Source organism: Meriones unguiculatus, chromosome X (genome assembly GCF_030254825.1).
Source record: "Meriones unguiculatus strain TT.TT164.6M chromosome X, Bangor_MerUng_6.1, whole genome shotgun sequence".
NCBI lineage: Eukaryota > Metazoa > Chordata > Mammalia > Rodentia > Muridae > Meriones > Meriones unguiculatus.
In genome coordinates, this window is record NC_083369.1 from 141,421,621 (window position 1) to 141,445,606 (window position 23,986).

A 23,986-nucleotide genomic window follows, 5' to 3' on the forward strand; every position below is an offset into this window, starting at 1 on the left:
TAACAAAAAGATAGTACCCCTTCCAGTCTATGGGAAGAAGATGAATATAGATAACCATGGTATTAAGTGATGAATCCAAAGCTGGGAGTGGTGGTGCACACCTGTAATCAAAGTACTGAGGATGCTATGGCAGGAGGATCTCAAGTTTGAGGTCATCTTGGGTTATATAGTGTAATCCAGCCTCAAAAACACCCAAACTCAAACCCGAGTAACAACCAATTAACCAAAACACAACCCCCAAAAGAGATTTGCAAAAAACGCTAAGGGAACAGTAGCAGGTATCTAATTTAACATGGGACATGGTAAAGGACCTTCAATTAAGTTTTTTCTTATTTATTTTTCTTAAGTTTTTTCTTAATCTACAAATTTTATGTGTGGATGCTTTGCCTGCATGCATGTCTGTGCACTATGTACATGTAGTACTCAAGGAGGGCAAAAGAAGGCATCAGAATCCCTGGAATTAGAGTTACAAATGGTTGTGCACTGCAACGGGGTGTTAAGAATCAGATATGGGTCCTCTGCAAGAACAATTGTTATTAGTCAGCTGAGCCATCTCTTTAGTTCCCTTTCAAATTAACTTAAAGGTTGAATTTAGATTAAAGTTACTCACTGGGGTAGTGTTGCCCAAAATGTTACTAAATATTATCCCCCTAGATACTTGGAGACAAAATAAAGAACATTGTGTAATCCAGTTAGCTTATGGATTGTGATTTATTACATCTTTCATGTTGAAGACATAAAATAAAAATACTACATATATAAGGCTAAGAAATCTAGAATAAATAAGTCATTATTTTTTCTAAATACTTATCTCCAGAACTCCTTTTTGAGAAGGTAACTACTTGTTAGGATTAGGGCTCTTTTGAGAAAAACTGGAAAAGCACTGGGGTGTGGTAGAAGTCTTGAAACAGTAGTCTAGAATGACCAGACTTATTTTCAAGATGGTAACTCCAAGGGTAGCAGAGAACAATCTGGATGGAAAGAGGTGGTAGGCTCTACACTTAGGAGTGTGGTTCAACACTGTGGGAGAGATGTTCCCATGGCTTGAATACTGTGAGCAATGCATTGCAGAGGAAGGGCTAGAACAATGAAATAATTCTAAGATAAAATCAGAATACCTGAATATGAAAGAATGAAGAAGACATGTTTCTGGCTTGGGAAATAGGATTCATGGAAATGTTTATTGGGTATGTACAGATATGAAAAGAATAGCAAATAGGGACTTAGTTTAACAATATGAAGTGATGCATACTATAAAATCATGTGGGGAAGTCAATGTAAGTACAGGTCTTGTGCCTGGTATACTGACATGAGAATACTTAAAAATACTTTGAGAGGAGTTAAAGGACTGAAGTCAGGGAACTGAACATCGAGAGGGAAGACAGGGAGAAAAACACATCAGAGATGGAACCCTAGTGACAGAAGACCATTTAAGAGGTGGTTAGAAAAAGAGTGTTTTGGACATTAGAAATAATAAAAATACATTGGGAGGATAGTTCAGTGGTAGGGCATGTGCTAGCATTTTCAATTCCAACATCAAGAGAAAAAGAAAAACACAACTGGTTGAAAACACACTGATTATTTGATTAAGGAAAGTTCATTGTTTCAGAAAATACCAGCTAAAAAGTGAGAATAAACAGTAACAGAAGAATCTTTTAAAAGATTTTTAATGTAATGATTATTAACAGATTAAACCATTAGACAACATTTGACAGGAAACTATCATGGTGGGCTCAGCTGGAATCAAAGTGAGACAATCAAATGTTGTAAGCCATCTGACTCAATGAAATATGGAGCATATAGTATAAGTCATTAAATAACCCTACCAAGAAGTTTAAACAACCAATAATCTTAGTACTTTAGAGGCTAAGGCAGGAGGACTGAAAGTTTGAGATTAATCTCTAGAATACCCAGATTAAGTTGCAGGTCAGTTTAATTACCTAGCAAGACTCAAAAAACTACAAAACCAAACCAAACACCATCACAGAAACAAGAATTTAAGCAAAAAACAATACAGAGAAATAAATTACTAAGTTATCAGCACAGTTCTTTGAGTAAAGTAATTGTTATGTAACCAAGGTAATAAAAGAATCACAGAACTGATTTTAAATCGATTCAATTATCAATGACAATTTGTCTGGAAAACTTCCACACCAACTGATCGGTAAGTGTTATCTCTGAAAATTAACAAATCAGGAATAGCCTCATTCACATAAGCACATATGAAGTGCCAACTGATTGGCAGTCCCACCCAAGTAATTACATTCTTATATATGATGCCAATTCTCTTTTGGATGTGAAAAGCTGCTAATACTTAAATCCCTAAAATAAGAACAGCTGGGTGTGGTGGCACATGCTTATATTCACAACCCTCAGGAGACTGAAGAAAGAGAATCAAAAATTTGATCCAGTCTGAGCTATATAGTGAGACACTATCTTAACACACACAATACAACCCCCTCCCCCCAAAAAAAACCCCAAACCAATCCAAAAACAGACCAAAAGAACAATAGAGAGGTAAGATAAACAGATGAAAGTAGTAAATAACTCAGAGGACAGATTTTGTGTGTGGGTGTGTGCATGTGCCTGTGTGTAGTAGTAGTAGTAATAGTAGTAGCTGCCGATAGCTGAACGCATGTATCTCTCCACTAGAACATACAGTCTGTGACACGCTGACGAGCTTTTCAGAATTGTTCATACTGCATTCCCAGTACTGTGGCAGGGACTCTATGACTTGGGGAATGAATCACATGGATGGACAAAAGGATGAACTTTCTGACAACCTGTCATGATTTAGCCACTAGAAGGTCAATGACAATCAAATGAAGAGCAGTTTTAGTTAAGTGCTAGGGATGAACAAATAAGCTGTGGAGTAAAAGCAGCTGAAAAATAGTAACAAAAATCAGTGACTACACTTAAAGAGGCTTTGTGTTGAAAGGATGAAAGGAGATAATGCAGTAACTGGAAAGGAAAGCCAGATCAAAGAAAGAGCTTGGCTTAAAAACACAAAACAAAACACTAGAGAGGATTAGTTGAAATGAAGGGATCGGCAACGAAATTTTGATAGTGAGTTTAGTGAACACTCACATATACAGTATGTAATATGTATTTTTTAACCTTTTTATTATAGAGAATAGCATGACTAAAAACCTGTCAAAACAAATACACACCCCAAGAAACAGCTGTCTGGCTAAGGATGATGGCATTGCCAGAAACTTTCATCCAACATAATCATGTTTTTCTTGTTTTGCTTCCACTTTTACCACCTGAATATAAACCTTAAAATATGCTTTAGTTTTGCTACTTTGAAAACTTTATGAATAGAATTCTAAAACAGATTCCTTTGAGTGTAAGCATTATTCGTTCAAGTTTCTTACAAGGCTCATCCAAACTCTTGCATGGAACTGTGACATGACCATTTTGTTTGCTTTATGTACATAGGTCCATATAAAGGCTTGGGCCTGCTTTTGTATACGGCTCCTGAGTCAAGACTTGTTCTAGTCAGGCATGGCAATACATGCCTGTAAATCTCAGTACTAAGAAGGACAAGGCTGAACAATTATAAATATGAGCAGCTTGGGTTATACAGTGAGACCTTGTCTCAAAAAACAATTGTTTTATATTTGTATAGTGCTGGATAAAGAAATACAAGAGGAAAGTAATAAAGACTCAACCATTTTAACACACCATTATAAATCCACTCTTTGTTACTAATACAATGTTCCCTATTATCAATAGCATTGCTCTGAACATCTTTGCACTTATTTCTTGAGTACCCTGATGCATAAGTGACAAAGTGCATGCCTAACCGTGGGATAAACAAACAAAAGCATTTTACAGGTATTTAGCTTTAGTTTGAAGCATTTATTTTAAAATCTCACCAAAACACCTTCATTTGGGAGTACTTACTTAAGAATCATTGTCATTGTTTCTTTACGATCTTTTCCTTGGAAAGGTAGTGTACCAGTGAGCATTTCAAACTAGAGAAAAGTAAAACAGAGGTATTAGCCAATAGGTATAAAGTTTCAAGGTCAGAAGGTTAAAAGCAAAAACCAGCACCTTAATTAAAACAAAATCTTCTAAAATTGCTACCTATAGAAAATCAGTTTCCTCTTTCTTTTGTTTAAAACTGCATTAAATCATTCCATTATAGTGCTAGTTAATATATTTCAAAATAAACATTATTTATGTTCAAACTATATGTCTACCAAACTTCTTGACAATTCACAAAACATAAATAACTAAACTATATAATTCTGCAGAAACCAACCATATTTAAAATGTCTAAATATATGACTAGTCTAACAGCTTGCCAATTTCCTATTAAGCAGTTTCTCTAAGAGGCTTTTGCAAAGAATAAACACTATTAATACTTTCAGGCTTATCTAACTTACTGACACTGTAACACAATGTTGTCATAAAGTTTATGCTTTGAGAACTGCAAAATCAAGTTAACAAGTAACACCCCTAAAACCCTACTCTCACCCTAATATTTTAGATAAATGTATGATTTTGTATTGGGCTCTGTTCACACATATTTTGGGGTATATGCAGCCCATGGATATATATAGAAAAACCAAAGGAAAAAAATATTTTTTCAAATGAGGATGAAGCAACCAATAGGTTCTCTATTTCTTACCCTTTGGGCAATCATTTTATTTGGTTACTTAGTATTTATAATAAAAAATACTAAAAATCAAAGTTTTCTCTCAGAATGTGTCCTGCCAAATATCATTTAAAAAGCAAAATAACAACTTCCACCACTTAAAAATCAGAAATTCAAACCTTACCATTAACACACCAAAAGACCACCAGTCAGCACTCTGAGTATGACCTCTACGATTAACTACTTCTGGAGCCATATATTCCACAGTTCCACAAAAAGAATAAGCCTTCTTCTCATGGTCAATAGACTCCTTACTTAAGCCAAAATCTGCCGAAGTAAATATGGAATTAATAAATATCTGTAGTATTTTATATACATTTTAGACTCTGAATTCCAATACTTATTTATAATGAGACATATTAACCTATAACTGTAACAGTTAACTGCTGAAATTTTTCATTATAATCAACCATAAAGGAAATATAGGAGAGAAAGAATATTTTAATAAAATGAAGGCATTTACCAGTTAACTTGATGTGACCTTCTTCATCAAGAAGTATGCTGAAAGAAAACAAAGTCAGAAAGTGTCTTTAAAGCACTCTACAGAGAGATGTACAGAAGGTGAAACAAATTACTCAGGTATCAGCTGACCACATTCATGCTACAGGTTTACTTTCGGCCATGAATAATGATTAAGAAAACAACAAGCTATGCCTTTTCAAGGTGCTCTCTCTAATGCTTTTCTATTGAGATGACCTGTCTAAATCTTGTCCATACATACTAGACATTATGAAGTACATATTCAATCTAAACTCTCTATGTTTTTGAGACAAGATCTCAGCTGAGCTCAAGGCCGTCCTCCTGCTTCAGTCTCCCAGCTGTTAGGATTATACGTATATGCCACTCTGCCTAACTCCTCTGGGTAACTATAATCTCAAAAATAAAAGAAATATATTAAAATAAAATTTTAAAAGTGTTTGTTGGATGAATGAAGTCTGTCTACAGAGGGTCTAAAAGGCATTCCCAATAATCGTTGCTTCTTCATATGGACAACAGAAATAGTGAAATGTATAATGGCACAGAGGAGGAGAATATATGGAATATTTAGTGAATTCTTTGGGTCATCACAGAAACAACTCGAAAAGGACACTCAGATATCTAGTTTGAGCAAATACTTTTGTGAAGGGTAATGCCATTAATTATGGAGTCACAGGAAGGACTAACTACTAAGTTATAAACCCATACTTATATTTTTGGATACACATGCTAGTATGCTAACTTGAAAAGTCAAATAAGCTGCCCTATAATATAATTTTGTTATAATAAAATTTTACTGGCCCAAAACACCAACTTTTAAATTATTTCTTTTCTTTTTTGAGGTTATGTCATTTCTCTTTTTTCCTTTGCTCTCCCACAAAACCTCCCATTTATTCCTCTTTCAAATTATTTTTCATTAATTGTGACTACATGCATGCATATATATATATACATACATATACCTCTATCTATCTATCTATCTATCTATCTATCTATCTATCTATCTATCTATCTATCTATCTATCTCCTCTTCAGTCTGTATGTTCCCCGTATACATATTTTCAGGGCTGACTATTTGGTATTGGATAACCAACTGGTATGCTCTTTCCTGGAGAAGACTATATCTCTTATTCTTAGCATTCCTTAGTTTTCTATAGTTCTTTTTGCAGGGTTGAGGCCACTTGGGCTTTCCCTTGTCAAAATTAGTCACCAACTTTTCTAATGTAGCAGTTCAAACATAATTATATTGAGAAGGGACATATTTTTCAGGTCACTGTCAAACTTATTAGTAAAAATTACTTTTAGTTATGCTTATTTATTAAGAAGTTGGATATGTTTAGGGGATATAAAAGACACTAATAAAAAAAAGACACTAATAAAGGCCAGCAAGATAGCTCAGTGGATAACAGTGCTTGCTATGAAAGCCTGATGGGTCTAAGTTTGATGCATCGAACCCATAATAGAAGGAGAAAACTGACTCCTAAGTGTAGTCTCTTCTAATCTCTATGCAACTGCTGTGGCATGTGCATGTTCATTTATGCACACAAGCATGCTCGCGCATAAGTTTCACCAAGAGATGTGACTACATGATTGTTCAACTGTTCCTGGATACTTGGTTAGAATTCTTATTTTGGGGCTGGCAATATGGCTCCGTGGAAAAAAGTACTTGCCATCAACTTGAATTCAATCCCCACCGCATACATGGTAGAAGGGTAAAACTGATTGCTGTTGGTTGTTCTCTGACTTTCACATATATGCCATTGTGTATGTGCACATCCATACAAAATAAAGAATTAAAGGTAAATTAAAAACTTTCTTAATTCGTAAAGTTCCCTTTTAGTCAATGGGAAAAATGACATTCCAGGAAAAAAAAAATCAAGGCCATGAATAGAAAACCTCCCCAAACAAATTGCCAACCAAAAGGCTTTAACCTCATTAAAAATCAAAGAATGTACATGAAAATCAGGAAAGCTGGGCAATAGTAGTGAACACCTTTAATCCCAGCTCTCAGGAAGCAGAGGCAGAGGCAGAGACAGAGGCAGAGGCAGAGGCAGAGGCAGAGGCAGAGGCAGAGGCAGAGGCAGAGGCAGAGGCAGAGGCAGAGGCAGAGGCAGAGGCAGAGGCAGAGGCAGAGGCAGAGGCAGAGGCAGAGGCAGAGGCAGAGGGAAAGGCAGAGGCAGAGGCAGAGGCAGTGGGAGAGAAAGATGCAGGTAGATCTTTGAGCTAGAGGCCAGCCTGGTCTACACAGTGAGTTCTAAGACAGCCAGGGCTATGTAGAGAGACTCTGTCTTAAAACAAATAAAGCATATGAAAACAGATTAATATTGTTGTTTAACAAAGATTTTAAAAGTTTAAGATTATACAGTGTTAGTAGACACGTGAAGCACAGTACTACAATGAAGTACTATGAAGATCTGTGAAGTTACCCCATTTTATGACCTCCTTTACAACTGCACCACACTGAATTCAACATAATAGCAAGCATGGCTTCTTACTTTTCTGGTTTTAAGTCTCTATAGATAATTCCCAGGCTATGCAGATGGTCTAAAGCAAGTGCAAGTTCGGCCAGGTAGAATTTGACATCTTCTTCTGTGAACATCACCTAAAACAAAATAATATTTCTAACTTCATTTTCTCTTTATGATTTTTAAATAATGTTCCACTTCAGAGTTTAAATATTCAAACAATTTGTAAATAATCAGGTATAGATTTAGTTACAATTCACTCATGAAAAAAAAATTTTCAAAGTGATTTAATCAGTCAAGTATAATCACATGCTAAATGTTAACTATGACCTGCAGCAGAAATGTTCTTAGCATATTAACATTTTAGAAATGAAAAATGATCTTGAGAATAAATGCTGAATTGTCAGCAACAATTATTAAAGACAGTTGTTGGTATTATTATCAATTCTGAGAAACTATAGAAGCAGCAGAGTTAATTTTTTCACGTAAAGCACTGCTTTCAGTATAAATTCAAAAGATAAGAAAATAATTCTTTTTGATTCAGTTTCTTGAGTGAAAGAATTTTGTCCTATGAGAGAAAGTATTATACATGCAATATGAAAATAATGAAGTTTTAATAGAAATAGGATAAGTAGAAATAAATTAAAAATAGACATTAATTATATACCTCTTTGGATAAGCGTGTAAACAAATCTCCTCCCCTGAGAAAATCCAAAATAAGATACAACTTCCCTTCAGTTTGAAAAGCTGAATGAAAAAAAAAAACCACAAAATTTCTGTTTAAACCAGTTTAAATTACTTTTTAGGCTTATATGAGGTCAACTCATTCATAAATGAATATTATTTTTAGCAAGTAAGTAATATCAGAAATCTAAGCTTATTTCTACATGCTTATTTATATACGGAAGAAAACAGTGATTCTCTTAGTTTCCATGAGGAAATGTCAAATACGGTGTCTTATTATGGAACAAAGTTTTCTATGGGCAAGAAGCTCTCAAGAATGTTACCATTCTAAATATGTTATCAGTAAGAAAAACTCACAACAGAAAGATTTCTTTAACGATGAACTAAAATACAAAACTATGCTACAAGGGTGGGTTGGTCAGATTCAAGGATTCTATGCTTTCATACAATGAGAAGTAGCACTCGGCTTTCAGAGAAAAAGAAAAATAGATGGCAGAAGTTTTAGGAAGCTGATACTGGAGTTCTATCTTGTCTTAAGTTTGGGCTAACACACAGGGACTATAAAATGCTGGTGTAATGTTATATACGTATATTTTAGTGTATTTGCATATACTGATGGGCTGAAGGAATTGAGGAAGAGATAAGGTGAGAGTTGGTTCAAAACTTACCATAATGCAATTTGACAATGAAAGGATGATTGACTTCTACCAAGATATCACGCTCCATTTTTGTCCGAACACGGTCTCGAACTATAAACACACACAATGCAAGTATTTTTCAAAGATAGTATTAAAACAAATTGTTTTTAGGTATCATTTCAAATTAAATTTTGCTTATGTGCATAAACATGAATTTTTATTCCTGTTGGATTTTAAAGTCTATAAAAATAACTTTACTACATTACATAATCAAAAAGTGTATTTATAAACTCTATACTTTAGGTTAAAAATATGTAAGACATATTAGGTATTGGGTTTAGAAGCATTTTAGTTGAAGTTGTGGAAAATGGCAAAAAGCATGCAAATTAAAAAAAAAAAGGCATTTCATGAAATGATAAAACAAAAACCTGAAATAGGTTTCAATACCTTTGCTAACCCTATCACTTCAACAAATGTTCACTAAGAATCTAAAATGTAGCAGACTCGGTAAAGGATAGATATATCCCCAGAGGTCTATTTTGAGGGAGTAAGAATTGGGGAGGAAAGATAGACTGGAAATACTGTACAATTGAAAGAGCCAAATATTTTTCTTTTCTTTTTCAAATTAAAAAGATACATACTCAAATTGGAATAATTATTAGTAAGTTACTAATTTAAACTCCCTGGCACCTCAGTTACCTTTCAGGTATAAAATTGGATAATCCCACTAGACCGTTGAAAAATTTGTGATTGCTAGGATAAAGTTAATAACCAAAGCCTAGTGTGTAAGAGGTATTCAAGTAATAGGCACTATTCATTATATCAAAAAGCAGTAGTATGAATATGACTAAGAGGAAGTCTATTACCAGGGATAAGTATGACTGGATTTCAGAGAAATACAAGATCAGTTTTACTTTTATAGGAAGACTAGAAGTCCAGAAGAATATACAGGGTTAGGATACAAGCTTTAAGACTCTTCCAGGGGATTTTCTTGTAGGATGGGTTCTAAAAGAAACCAAGTATGGAGTGCCAACACCTGATTAGACATGGAAGCACAAATGATGACTTGGAAGGAGACATATCAGTGTGGAAACAGAGGTTCACTATAGGGAGATAGCATAATGAGGATTCAGATTCATGCTACTTGGAAATGCTAGAAAGAATCTGGGTTTGTGGCAAAACCTTCCTAGAAACAAGCATTTTCTGGGTAAAGCCTATAAGCTAGGCACCAGAGCTAGAAGTACATCCAAAGGCTCAGAATGCAGGGGGAATGAGAACTAAGTAAATGATCAGAAAACATTCTGAAAGTCAGGTGTAGTGCCATGTGTCTAATCACAGCATTTGGACATGGAGGCAGGAGTGTTAGGTATTCAAAGCTATTCTCAGCTCTATGGTGAGTTTGATTGAGACCAGCCTGGATTACAACATACTGCCTCAAAAACAAAACAAAACACAAACTGAACCAAAACAACAACAAAAAAACTTTCAACATTTATGATTGATTAGAACAAAAAGAAAGATGGGGTGAGGGGGAGGAAAGGGGAAACTTGAGTTGGCTTTATTTTCAATTTAAGGGAACCACATACCAAACCAAACCAAACCAAACCAATCCAAACCAAACCAAACCAAACCAAACCAAACCAAACCAAACCAAACCAAACCAAACCAAACCAAACCAAACCAAAAAAAACAGAAATAAGACCACTGTGAAAAAAGAAACAAGTAAGGGCCAGTGGGAGGTGGCTTAGTATATAAAGGTGTTTACTGCTAAGCCTGATAACTTCACTTTGATTACTGGGAATCATACAGTGGACAGACAGAACCAACTCTAGCAAGTCGTCCTCTGACTTTCATACTTGACTCCTGGCACAGCACCATCAAACGACAAAATAAAAATGTAATAATATTTTTAAAAATATTGTTTTCTCCATCTCATCCTTCACTCAACTAAAATTAATAAGTTGGGAATAGAAGTCAATTCCTCTTGGCGGCTACGAAGCTCTGCCTTTTAATTGACACATTCAGCTAACATATCAAATTCATTATCAATTTATAATCCGATTAATTTGTCATCCTTATTGCATCTTACAGGTTGGCTGATAATTCGGCTCTAGCCTAGTCTAAATCTTTTTTTTTTCTTAACCACAGATAACTATATCATTAGTTACCATTACCTCAAAGTTGAATTCTAAATTTCTAACTATTAATGAGTACACAAAGTTCATACATCATTTAAATACCACTCCATTCCTGGTTAAATACTACTTGATTATAGGATGATTATATAATATATATACACACATATATAGTCATCCTATAATCAAGAATTTTGGTCAGACATGCATTTTATTTGTTGAAAACTTTTAAGATGATCATTTACTTATTTGTGTGTAATGAGAAAGTAAGTGTTTACGTGGATGTGTGTCCTGAAGCTTGAGTTACAGGAGGTTGTGATTTACCAGAGAAGAGTGTTGGGAACCAAACTCCAGTCTTCTGGAAGAAGAGTGAGCTCTTTATGGCTGAACCGTCTCTCTAGCTCCATGTTTTATTTTTTATTAGCTTATATTTATTGTATAAAATAATGGGTTTGCTTATAACATTTTCATACATGTAATCTATTTTGATTACATTCATTATATTCATTACTCTATTGCCCTCTTTTGTCCCTCCTTCTCCCAACATCTTCCCAAATAGTCTCCAGAAATCATGTTTTTTTTTTTAATCAGTTAACTTCTAAACCCTAAAGGTTTTAATGCTTATTCAAAATGTCAAAGTGAGATTTCTCTGATAGTTATTATATTTAAATCTCCTTGACTTGAAAATGAGAGTGAGTAAGAAAGGCTGTTTATATTTCTAGGACTATATATAGAAAACACTTTTAAGTAATGCTATATAAAGTCTTTTAGGCTGACAGACCACTCTAATAGAACAAAATTCCCCATTAAATTAATCTAATGTCATTAACTTCTAGTTGACCCCACTCAGTGTTATTTAGTAGGAACTTTGAAATGGAAAGAGACTTCTGGGTAAACATGGGTGTTCTGTTAATTATTTCCAAAACCCCACCACAATGACATTAATGGAAAAAATGATAGTAGCAAGCTCTTATCTGCAAGGGCTACCTACATTTTCAGACTCTTCATGGGTGCCTAAAATCACTGAAATACCAACCCTAAGACAGAGATCTATGATAAAATATAATTTACACATTAGGCACAATAAAAAGACAAAAACAAATAATAAAGTTCTTTGAATGTGTACTTAGTCTCAGTCTCTTTCCTTCTCCCCAAATATCTTACTGAAATTTTAACTTTTCACTTATAAGAAATATTTTATGGCTTCTCTTTGACATGTCTAAATTACCAAAATCATTAATTGTGTTTTGGAAAAACTATTAACATAATTTTGCTTGAAATTTCTTAGAAAACAAGAGAAAAATGAAAAAGCAAAATAAAACAAAAAAAAAAAAAAAGAAAAAATCCAGAAAGGATAAAAATAATACAAGTTAGGGAATCATCCAGGAAGTACAACATACACCAATTCTAAGTGTTACAAAATCAAGAATACATGACATAAACTTTCACATAACTTGAAAATATGAGTTCCTAGTTTCAAAACAGCCATCCCACATTTGGTATGATGAAAATTTAGACCTCACATGGAACGTTCCTACTTCATAAATTTCAGGATATAAGGATAAAGATGATTTTATCTATAGCCTGCTGGAGAGGAAAAGTTGTTTACACACAAAGGACTGGCAAACTGAATGGCAATGACCTTCATCACTGGAACATGAGAAACGAGAAGACGACAGAAGCAGTACTTTCAAATATCTGAGGGAAATTTTTTTTGTGACCTAGAGAATTGTAAACCTGATCAAGTTATAAATTCAGTAATGGGGCAGAATATACTTTTAGACATACTAGATCACACAAATTTTATCGTGCAATGCATTGCCTTTTCTGTAGTAGTTACTAAGAGACTAGAAGGTAGGTATAGAATCCAGAAAAAGGAAATATAGCAAAGATGAAGGACACATGCTCCATTGTGCTAGTTCATTCAATTAGGATCAATTTTTATAAAGCAGAGATGATGAGAACATTGCCAGGAAGACATAGACATAGAAACTGTGTGGGTGGTGGTATAAAGCAACTAACTCTTAAAATTTCCATGCATTGTCCTTGGTTGGAGTATCAGTCTCAGAAAAGAGCCCTGGGCCCAGATTTTTTGGTTCTGTTTCTCTCCTTGTGGAGCTCCTGTCCCCTCCAGGTCTTTCTATCTCCCCTTCTTTCATAAGATTCCCTGCACTCTGTCCAAATTTTGGCTATGAGTCTCAGCATCTGCTTTTATACCCCGCTGGGTATGGGTATGGAGGGGATGAGGGAGGGGTCTACAGCTGGGATACAAAGTGAATAAACTGTAATAAATAATATATATATATATGGATTAGATATTTAACAGTTTATGGCTCCAAATGAAAACAAAGACTTGCAAAGACAAATGAATGTGGAGTGTGAAAAGCAGCAAGTCAGTGACTCCAGAATGGTCAAGAATTAGGACAGGCAGGGAGATGGGGTAAAGCACCACTATTCTATATGATAAAACATTGATAAAAATAGCTGGGCAAAAAAAAAAAAAAAAAAATAGTTGGGCAGTGGTGGCTCATGCAGTTATTCTCAGCATTCGGAAGGCAGAGGTAAGTGGATCTCTAAGATTGAGACCAGCCTGGTCTACATAGTGAGTTCCAGAACACCCAGGGTTATACAGAAAAACCCTGTCTCAAAAAAAGCTTCAATGAAAAAAAAAAAACCACTATATTTAAGAACACATTCAAAATTATCTACAATTCTAAAACTGTGATGCCTGCAAACATATTTTGGCATTTCCTTCCATTTCTACTTGTAATAGCCCAGTGTATTATATATTTTGTTATTTTCTGTAATCATATTTAAAACATTATTTTTTTTTACATTTTTTTGTGTGTGAGTAGTTTGCTTGTATGCCTCTGTACAACCTTCATGAAGTTCCTCTGAAGGCCAGAAGAGGGCAGTCGGATCCCTTGTAACTAGAGTTTGAGACCATGGTTGAATTGTCTTACGGATACTGGAATAGAATCTAGATCCTCTGTAAAAGCAGCAAGTGCTCAACAGCATTTTATTTTAATCATATCTTCAATTAAGTATATTACCATGATTTCACAAACATTCATTTTTTTAATATCTATGCAACTTTTATCTTATTACTGTAAATGTTTCTGTGAATATTTTCAAGAGTAGAAACTGATTTTGCAAGGCTATTTCCTCAGGTTCATTCAACAGCATTAATAGCAACATTGAACTAACTGCAAAACTTCTTTCCATATGAACTAACTCATTATTATTTAGTATGCATTTTAAATATGAATATTACCTAATATGCATTTCTATCTTAAGCCATACTTATCATTTCCTCAAAGATTTAAAAAAATATTTTACTGTTTTTTCATACAGATAACATATTTTAAAATTTATTTATTACAATTTATTCACTTTGTATCCCCACTGTATCCCTTCCCTCATCTCCTCCCAATCCCACCTACCCTCCCTCTTCTTCCCCTATGCCCTTTCCTTAGTCCCTTGATGGGGGACGATCTCCTCCCCTTATATCTGACCCTAGCCTATCAGGTCTCATCAGGGATGGCTGCATCATCTTCCTCTATGCCCTGGCAAGGCTGCATCCCCCAGGGGGAGTTAATCAAAGAGCCAGCCACTGAGTTCATGTCAGAAACAGCTCTTGATCCTCTTACTAGGGTAACCAATTGGAAACTGAGCAGCTTATGGGCTTCCTCTGAGCAGGTGTTCTAGGTCCCTTCCATGAATTTTCCTTCATTGGAATATCAGTCTCTGCAGGAGCCCTCGGGTCCAGGTGTTTTGGCTCTGTTGGTCTTGTGGAGTCCTGTCCCCTTCAAGTCTTTCTATCTCCCCCTTCTTCCGTAAGGTTTCCTGAACTCTGCCCAAAGTTTGGCTATGAGTTTCCGTACCCTAATGAGTGGAGTCTTTCAGAGGTCCCCAGTGAAAGGCTCCTGTCCTGTTCCATGTCTTCTCCTACTTCTGATATCTATTCTGTTTACCCTTCTAAGTGAGGTTTCAGCCTCTTCTCTAGGGTCCTCCTTGTTGTTTAGCTTCTTTAAGACTATAGATTTTAGTATGTTTATCCTATATTATATGGCTAATATCCACTTATAAGTGAGTATATACCATGTGTGTCTTTTTGCTGCTGGGTTACCTCACTCAGGATGACCTTTTCTAGCTCTCACAATTTGACTGAAAATTTCATGATTTCCCTGTTTTTAATTGCTGAGTAATATTCCAGCATGTAAATGTACCACACTTTCTGTAAACATTCCTTGGTTGAGGGACATCTAGGTTGTTTCCAGATTTTGGCTATTACAAATAAAGCTGATATGAACATAGTTGAGCAAATGTCATTATTGAATGGTGGGGCATATTTTGGGTTATATGCCCAGGAGTGGAATAGCTGGATCTTGAGGAAGCACTATTCCTAATTGTCTGAGAAAGTGCTAAATTGATTTCCAAAATGGTTGTACAAGGTTACATTCCCACCAGCAATGGAGAAGGATTCCCCTTTTTCCACAACCTCTCCAGCATGCCATTATCCCTTGAGTTTTTGATCTTAGCCATTCTGATGGGTGTGAGGTGGCATCTCAGGGACGTTTTGATTTGCATTTCTCGAATGACTAAGGATGCTAAACATTTCTTTAAGTGTTTCTCTGCCTTTCAATATTCCTCTGTTGAGAATTCTTTGTTTAGCTTTGTAACCTATTTTTTAATTAGATTATTTGGTTTGTTGGAGTTTAACTTCTTGAGTTTTAAATATATTCTGGATATTAGCCCTCTGTCAGATGTAGGGTTGGTGAAGATCTTTTCCCAGTCTGTAGGCTGGTGTTTTGTTCTGATGACATGGTCCTTTGCTTTACAGAAGCTTTTCAGTTTTATGAAGTCCCATTTATCAATTGTTGATCTTAGAGCCTGTGCTGTTGGTGTTCTGTTCAGGAAGTTGTCAAGGCTCTTTTCTACTTTTTCTTCTGATTTAGTGTGTCTGGTTTTATATTGAGGTCATTGACCCACTTGGACTTTAATTTTGTGCAGGGTGTTAAGTATGGGTCTATTTGCATTTTTCTACATGTGGACATCCAGTTAGACCAGCACCATTTGTTGAAGATGCTTTATTCCATTATATATTTTTGACATCTTTGTGAAAAGTCAGGTGTCCTTAGGCTTGTGGATTTATTTCTGGGTCTCTATTCAATTCCATTGATCTACTAGTCTATTTCTATGCCAGTACCATGCTGTTTTTATTACTGTTGCTCTACAGGACAGCTTGAGATCTGGGATGGAGATACCACCAGAAGATCTTTTATTGTACGAAATTGCTTTAGGTATTCTGAGTTTTTTTTTTTTTTGTTGTTGTTGTTGTTTGTTTGTTTTTGCATATGAAATTGTTCTTTCAATGTCTGTTATAATTTGTGTTGGCATTCTGATAGGAATTGCACTGAATCTGTAGATTGCTTTTGGTATTAACATATTTTATTGTTTGTTAATATGTATGAACCTTTTGCCTGCTTATACATCTCTGCATCTCTTGTGTGTGCTTAGTGTCCACAAAGGCCAGAAAAGGGCAGTAGATCCTCTGGGACTGGAGTTATAGATGGTTGTGTGGCACCATGTTAGGAGTTGAGAACTGAACCTTTGTCCTCTGGAAGAGCAGTGAGCATGTTTAACCACTGAACTACCTCTCCATCCCTTCTCAAAAAAAAATTATCTTCCTAGGTAAACTGTACTTAAAGTCCTTTACATAAGGTTGTAAAACTATGTCTTATTAATTCCTACCTTCACTATTACGTTTTACATTTATTAATTGCAATTGTACTGCAAGAAATTTCCTTTCTTCATTAATTTATACATTAACTACAGATTCTTATTTAATAAGCTATAAACTATTATTACGGCAGTCAAACTATCCCTGATTTAACCAGTAAGAGCAACCCAGACAGTTCTGTATGCATATTCTTTTTCTGTGGGAAAGTGTGTCTATATGATATATGTGTGTGGTATATGCATATACCTGTGTGTATGTGTATGTGTGCTTATGTATATTTGTAGGCCAGGGGAGGATGCCAGATGTCTTGCTCCACTACTCTCTGCCTTATTACCTTAACAAGCTATAGATATCCTCCAGTCTCTGCCCCAAACCACTGAGATTACAGGCATGCATGTGGTCACACTGGGCTTTTATGTGGGTGTTAGCATCCCAACTTGGGTCCTTAAACTTTCGCAGCAAGTGCTTACAAACTAATCCATTTTTCCAGTACACCAATTTCTTAAACTAATATAATATTTGAGACATGAAGTTTTTTTTCTGTTCCCTATTCAAACTATTTTACATGGTAGGAAAGGTTAATTAAAAATATTTATGTGCACAGCAAACTTTGATATATATGTCTGGGTACCATATGTGCGCCTGGTATTTGAGAAGACTAGAAAAGGGCATCAGATTCCTGAGGACTGGAGTTATAGCTGATTGTGAGCCACCATGTGGGTGCTTTATATAGAACCCAGATCCTCTGCAAGAGTAACTACTGGTCCTAACCTTTGAATCCTCTCTGCAGTCCCTAAAATATTTTATTGTCAATTTGCTTGCTGAAATTTATACATCTCCTTCTGAGGTTTTTAATATTAAATAATTAGGAAATTCAGATAGGATGAAGTTTGTTATGATGTAAGACTTAAGAAAAAATTCTAATTGTTTTTCAAGTATTTAAAAAACAACTCGTGAAACCATTATTTAATTTCCTGTTGCTATACACTGGCTTTAGTATACAAGATAGCAGGTACTCAATACTGTGACAGATATAATACAATTTAATATATATTTTAGTATTTCTATTTCTCCAAAGCTATAAATAAGCTTTAATATGGCCCTGAGCTCTTCCCCTCTCATTTTTCTTTTCCAAAATACTCTTTAAGGTGTTTTTCAAGCAAAAGTTTGCTTCATTTTGTTAAGTGTTAAGAACAATTCAACTGGAATCTGGATGCTGAGCCAAGCAATTAGAAAGATAAAGGAGTATAGGATCAACAGCCTTCTCTCATAAGAATTGGGCATTTATTTCCTTTTTAATATCTTATATTTCTAATTTAATAATATTCCTCAGATATTATATATAACATATAGCTTAAATATAAGAGAACAAGAAATTTCTCTTGCTTTTGCGCAACAATTGTCAGAGTTCCACTTACTTGAGTTCATAAAATGGGATTTGGGAGGACAAAGTTTAAAAGGCAGCGATTAAAAAGGTAGGGTGCTGAAAAATTTTAATTACCTATTTCTAGCAATCAAATAAGTAGTAATACCACTGAAGTGAAGATTGTATAGGATAAAAAAAAATGTATTCAAGGAAAGGAGCAAGAAAATAAAAGCAAGTGAGCGTGTTTTTGTAGAACATGGTGAAATTTCTTGGCATGATGATATTATAATATCCACATTGAATGACCGGAAACATGAGAAATAATAAATGATCAATACAAATATTCCTTTGGGTATTTTAATGATTTATGAATTACATGTACATTTAAGAAAAAAAACCTGATATTAGTAATGAATACCTAAACTAGCTAGAATCTAGAGATGTGGCAAAGTAAGCAATATTATTAAACAAAAGGAAGATTTAAGTATTTTAAAAATCTATGTGTATACCTTCTAAATATCTTTTTACCTATCAGACTCACATCCTACATTACTTTTTTAAAAAATAAGATTCAGAAACTTGACCAGAGGTCAAGATGACAAAATACTAAAAAATTATAGCTATTTTGCATCTAGATAATTAGTGTTTTCCAAAAATATTAAAATAATTATTTGAAGATGAATCAAACCCAGTTTTAATCTTTTCAACTTCTACTTGCCTACAGCCCAAGATGAATTGATAGTCCTTCTTTTCTAACATGGCAGGTCCTGTTCTTAACAGTAATATGACTCTTAGCCCAGTAGGAAAAAGTCACTAAAAGTCAGTCTAAATTTAAAGCTGTTAACAGGAGCCAATCCAGAATGTTAGTAAGTAGCCTCAGGATCACGTGAGCTCTATAAAGACCTTGCAGTTTGTTCATGTCACATGAACATAGCAGATAATCAACAGCACTTACCTTTCAGCGTGGCTTTCTTTAATACCTTCATGGCATAAAGCTGTCTAGCATCAGAGCCTGAGATTTTTTTAACTAAGAAAACCTATATTTAAAGGAAAAAAATGTTATAAAGAATCACAAACCATATTCCTTTATTACAGCAAGATCCCAATATATATACATATATATGTTCTAATATATTAGGGATGCATTCTGTCCAAAATATCAGTTACTAGATGAAGCTATAAACGGTAGTTATATATTGACATTTCAATATAAGTGAATAGTTTTTATTTAATTTTGTTGTTTTCCAATTCCCAAGGATCATGTAATATACAGAATAAGACAAAAAAAGTCAATTACAAATACAGCAGCTAAAAAATAGCTCCACAAATTTAAAGGATACTACAGGAGATATTGGCTCTATTTTATCAAAACAAAACTTTTTGAGTCCCTCAAATTTTCTGGGTGCTGGGGGGTGTAACTTTGGGTTTCATTCACACTAGGCAAACACCTACTACCAAGCTATAGCCCAAGTCCCATGTCACAATTCCTTTTTCTTTTCTTTATCATATTCACTTTCTCCATTATCTTCTTTCCATCTTGCCCTTTCCAAGTTGTCTATTTTCATGTCTTTTTTTATGATGACCCACTGAGGTTAATTAGAGCTGTTTGTAGGAGCATAAACTACCAGTAGCTATACCTCTAAAGAAAATGTCCCTCCCTTCCTGAACAACCATGAACTGTCTACGAATCCTCATGAAAGGGTGGACACTTCTTAGTTGCCCCATCAAAATTCTTATACTTGGACATCTTGTGACATACTTCTGTTGACATAATTATTCACAGATGAACAATTTTCTGTGTATGAAAAGTATACACATCTGCTAGAGAATAATTTAAAACGTTGCTAATGAAGAATACTAGTGAAATATTTAATGTAATACTACCTCTTCACCTTTTTACCAGCAAATCATCATATATATCAAAATATGAAGAACAAGGCCCAGGATCATTATCTAGCATCTTCAATTTTTGAATATTTGAAAATATTTTGAAGACTGTAGGGTTTCAGCAAAATAAATAAGATGCACTTTAAATAACTCATAGTTATGCTGTAATATGGCTGGTACCAACATTCTTAATACATCATACTCACTTTGACTATTACACTCTTGACCTTTTCCACCAAGCCTTAAAGAAACCTGATGGTTTGTGTGTGTGTGTACATATGGGACAAGATAGAGGATAGTTGATATCCTGCCTTATCATTCTCTGCTTCATTCCTTTGAGACAGGATCTCTCACTGAACTTGGGAGCTATTCTGTTAGCCAGCCAAGCCCTAGTGACTTTCCTGTCTCTGCTCTACACAATGCTGAGGTCACAGGTGCACAGGGCCACACTTTTTAAAAAACATTGGTGTTTTGGATTTGGACTCAGGTCCTGATGCCTGTGCAACTTTACTTACTGAGTTATTTCTGTAGCTTCTGGACCTGAACCTTCACCTAGTTTCCTTACCTATTCTTTCAAATCAATCATTTTTTTTTAAGGTTTGTTTGATTGTTTTTTGAAACTGGGTCTTACTCTATGTAGCCCAGACTGGTGTGGAACTCAGTAAAATTTGCCAGCCTCAGCCTCCTAACTGTTAGACATTTTATATGTAAGCCACCATGCCTGACTGAAAGCAGTGTTCCTGAACACTGTGGAAAGAAGAACTGTAATCAAGATTTAAGTTTAGGGTAAGCTTTCAATTATCTGAGTTACACAGTATACGATTACCACAAAAATCTCAAAATAATTCATCCAGTTGATTCAAAGGCAAGGCAGTTTTTTAAATTTTAAAACTTTTTAAAATTCTTAATTAATTTACAGCCTGGACCCAGCCTCTCCCTCCTCTCTTCCCAGTCCCACTCACATGCTTCATTCTATCCTCTCCTACTTCTCAGAGAAGGGGAGGTTCCTAAGGGGTACTAGCACACCCTGGCAACTCAAGTCATAGCAGGAATAAGCACATCTTCTTCCACTAGGGCCAGACAAAGAAGCCCAGATATTTTTGTTTGTTTGTTTTGAGAAATAGTACAAAGACAGTGAGTAATGAAAGCAAATGAAAAGTGCCACATCTTAATCAGATGCCCAGAGGCAGGATATGTTTTCCTGTACTGCATTCTTGCTGCTAGCACTAGCCCTAGCTAGTAGCTCTTTTAATTAATTATGGAGAGCTGATCTAGGAGGAGAAAAGCATTAAAAAAAAAAAGTTTTATTTATTTATTTTTTGATTATTACAATTTATTTACTTTATATCCTAGCTGTAGCCCCCTCCTTTGTCCCCTCCCAATCCCATCCTCCCTCCCTCTTCTCCTCCCATGACCCTCCCCAAGTCTACTAATAGGGGAGGACCTCCTCCCCTTCCAGCTGACCCTAGCCTATCAGAACTGACTGTATTGTCTTCCTCTGTGGCCTGGTAAGGCTGCTCCCCACTCAGGGGGAGGTGATCAAAGAGCCAGCCACTGAGTTCATGTCAGAGACAGTCCCTGTTTTCCTTACTAGAGAACCCACTTGGACACTGAGTTGCCATGGGCTATATCTGTGCTGGGGTTCTAGGTTATCTCCATGCATGCTACTTGTTTGGAATATCAGTCTCAGAAAAGACCCCTGTGCCCAGATTTTTTGGTTCTGTTGCTCTCCTTGTGGAACTCCTGTCCCCTTCAGGTCTTTCTGTCTCCCCCTTCTTTCTTAAGATTCCCTGAACTCTGCCCAAAGTTTGGATAGAGTCTCAGAATCTGCTTTGATACCCCGCTGTGTATTCTTTCAGAGGCCCTCTGTGGTAGGCTCCTATCTTGTGCCCTGTTTTCTCCAATTTCCGATGACTGTCCCATTTGCTTTCTTAGTGAGGATTGAGCATCTTCCCTAGGGTACTCCATCTTGTTTAGCTTCTTTAGGAATATAGATTTTAGTATGTTTATACTATGTTATATAATTAATATCCACTTATAAGTGAGTATATACCATGTGTGTCTTTCTGCTTAACTCACTCAGGATGATCTTTTCTAGATCCCATAATTTGCCTGCAAATTTCATGATTTCCTTGTTTTTAACTACTGAATAGTATTCTATTGTGTAAATTACCATAATTTCTGTATCCATTCCTCTGTCGAGCCACACCTGGGCTGTTTCCAGATTCTGACTATAACAAATAAAGCTGCTAAGAATATGGTTGAACAAATGTCCCTGTTGTGTACTTGAGCATCCTTTGGATATATGCCTAGGAGTGGTATAGCTGGCTGAGGAAACAATATTCCTAATTTTCAGAGAAAGTGTCAGATTCATTTCCAAACTGGTTGTACAAGTTTACTTTCCCACCAGTAATGGAGGAGTGTTCTCTGAGAAAGGCATTTTAAAAAAGGGTGGTTGGGTAGACTGTTGTTCAAATGTCAAAGGCAGTTAGATATTAGTAGTAACTATGAATAGAAATAAATTCTAATTAGGCAGATTGCCTTATAGATGGCTTTATTCCATTCTAAAAACAAAAACAAAAACAAACAAACAATTCATATAGCTTCTAAATGTGTTTCCGTTCTTTGAAAGCATCTTCTTAATAACTTTTAGAGCTTAACTTCCACAGTGCCTTCAGAAACATCTGCACTGCAGCATCATGATAGTCTGGAGAGGCAGGCCTACTAAACAATGCCAGTTGATAGTTGCCCAAATCAGGGCTTAGTAAAGTCAAACCACTTGTCTGGTGTCACAGTGGGACATGACCTGGGTCAGATACCCAGTTCCAGGTTCCTGCTCATGAAAATTCTTTAACTGTTTGCTTAATCCAGTGAGCTGCCAAGCTCAGTGAGAGCAGCAGGAGTCCTCACTTGCCCACGCAGCTATTATAGGCTCTGACAGGTCATCCCTGTTTCCTTGGTTTACACTGGCCTTTAAGGATGAGTAAGAAAGAAGACACCCTATTTTAATGTTTGCTATTTATAGTGAGGCACTTAAAATACTTTTACAGAAATGAAGGGAGAAGCATTTGAATTCCTTAAATATTGTGTTGCCTGAAATCTAATGCATGAAAATAAACCAGTCTATTTGGGTTTGTTGAACAGTATGATAATAGAATTAATGCCAGATATTATGTTTAGCCTTATATCTTTTAATTCTCACCACTATCCTATGAGGTCATCACTATGACTCATTAATTTTTTTTTAGAATTAGATGCTAGGCACTATGCTAGTCATGGAATCTCTAGCCTAATGGGAGAGATAGCCAATAAATAATTTTACAAACGAGTAACTGCAACTGCAGTGATTTTTTTTTTAATGTCGTCTACTTTTACAGAATTTCTATAAACTTCTTTATAGCACACAGTTATTACTTACCTTTCCAAATGATCCCTGCCCTAATACTTTTAAAAGCTCAAACTGGGAAGGATCTGCCTTTTCATGTCCTTCCTTCACATGATGTGTGATTGCGATTTCTTTGATACTGCCTTCCTCCTGTTAACGTAAATATAAAGAGACAACATATTGTTAGCCAGAATGACTCTCATTAGGAATCAAATAATCTTAACTTAGTAAAGCATATTATAAACTCTCAAATTAATATACAAAACAACTCTATACTGACTTATCAAATGAATAAAAAATACACAAGTAATTATACTTTCAAGTTAAATGTTAGAGAATGTTAAGCCATATTAACGTCTATATGATATTAGTACTAATTATTTGCAAGTTTTCATTCTTTTATTAGAGATAATTAGAGTAGTTTTAAGGGGAACAAAAGTGTGTGAGAACACCTGAGCATACAAGATTATTGTATTTTCTGTCATGTGTCTTGTATGTACCTTTATCAGGTGAAACAAATGCCATATATTAAGCCCTGTT

The 23,986-nt window shown here is 35.3% G+C and overlaps 1 protein-coding gene across 9 annotated transcripts in view; it reads right to left on the reverse strand.

The window, feature by feature from the left end:
• Rps6ka3 (ribosomal protein S6 kinase A3) overlaps positions 1 to 23,986 on the reverse strand; it is a 118,172-nt gene that overhangs the window by 33,939 nt on the left and 60,247 nt on the right. For all 9 annotated transcript variants that reach the window (XM_060374610.1, XM_060374604.1, XM_060374609.1 and 6 more), the window contains 8 exons: positions 23,480 to 23,596; positions 19,130 to 19,211; positions 8,961 to 9,041; positions 8,276 to 8,355; positions 7,639 to 7,745; positions 5,130 to 5,167; positions 4,791 to 4,933; positions 3,910 to 3,980 (listed from right to left, as the gene is read on the reverse strand). In XM_060374610.1, coding sequence (XP_060230593.1) covers positions 3,910 to 3,980; positions 4,791 to 4,933; positions 5,130 to 5,167; positions 7,639 to 7,745; positions 8,276 to 8,355; positions 8,961 to 9,041; positions 19,130 to 19,211; positions 23,480 to 23,596 — 719 coding nt within the window. The remainder of the gene's footprint in view (positions 1 to 3,909; positions 3,981 to 4,790; positions 4,934 to 5,129; positions 5,168 to 7,638; positions 7,746 to 8,275; positions 8,356 to 8,960; positions 9,042 to 19,129; positions 19,212 to 23,479; positions 23,597 to 23,986) is intronic.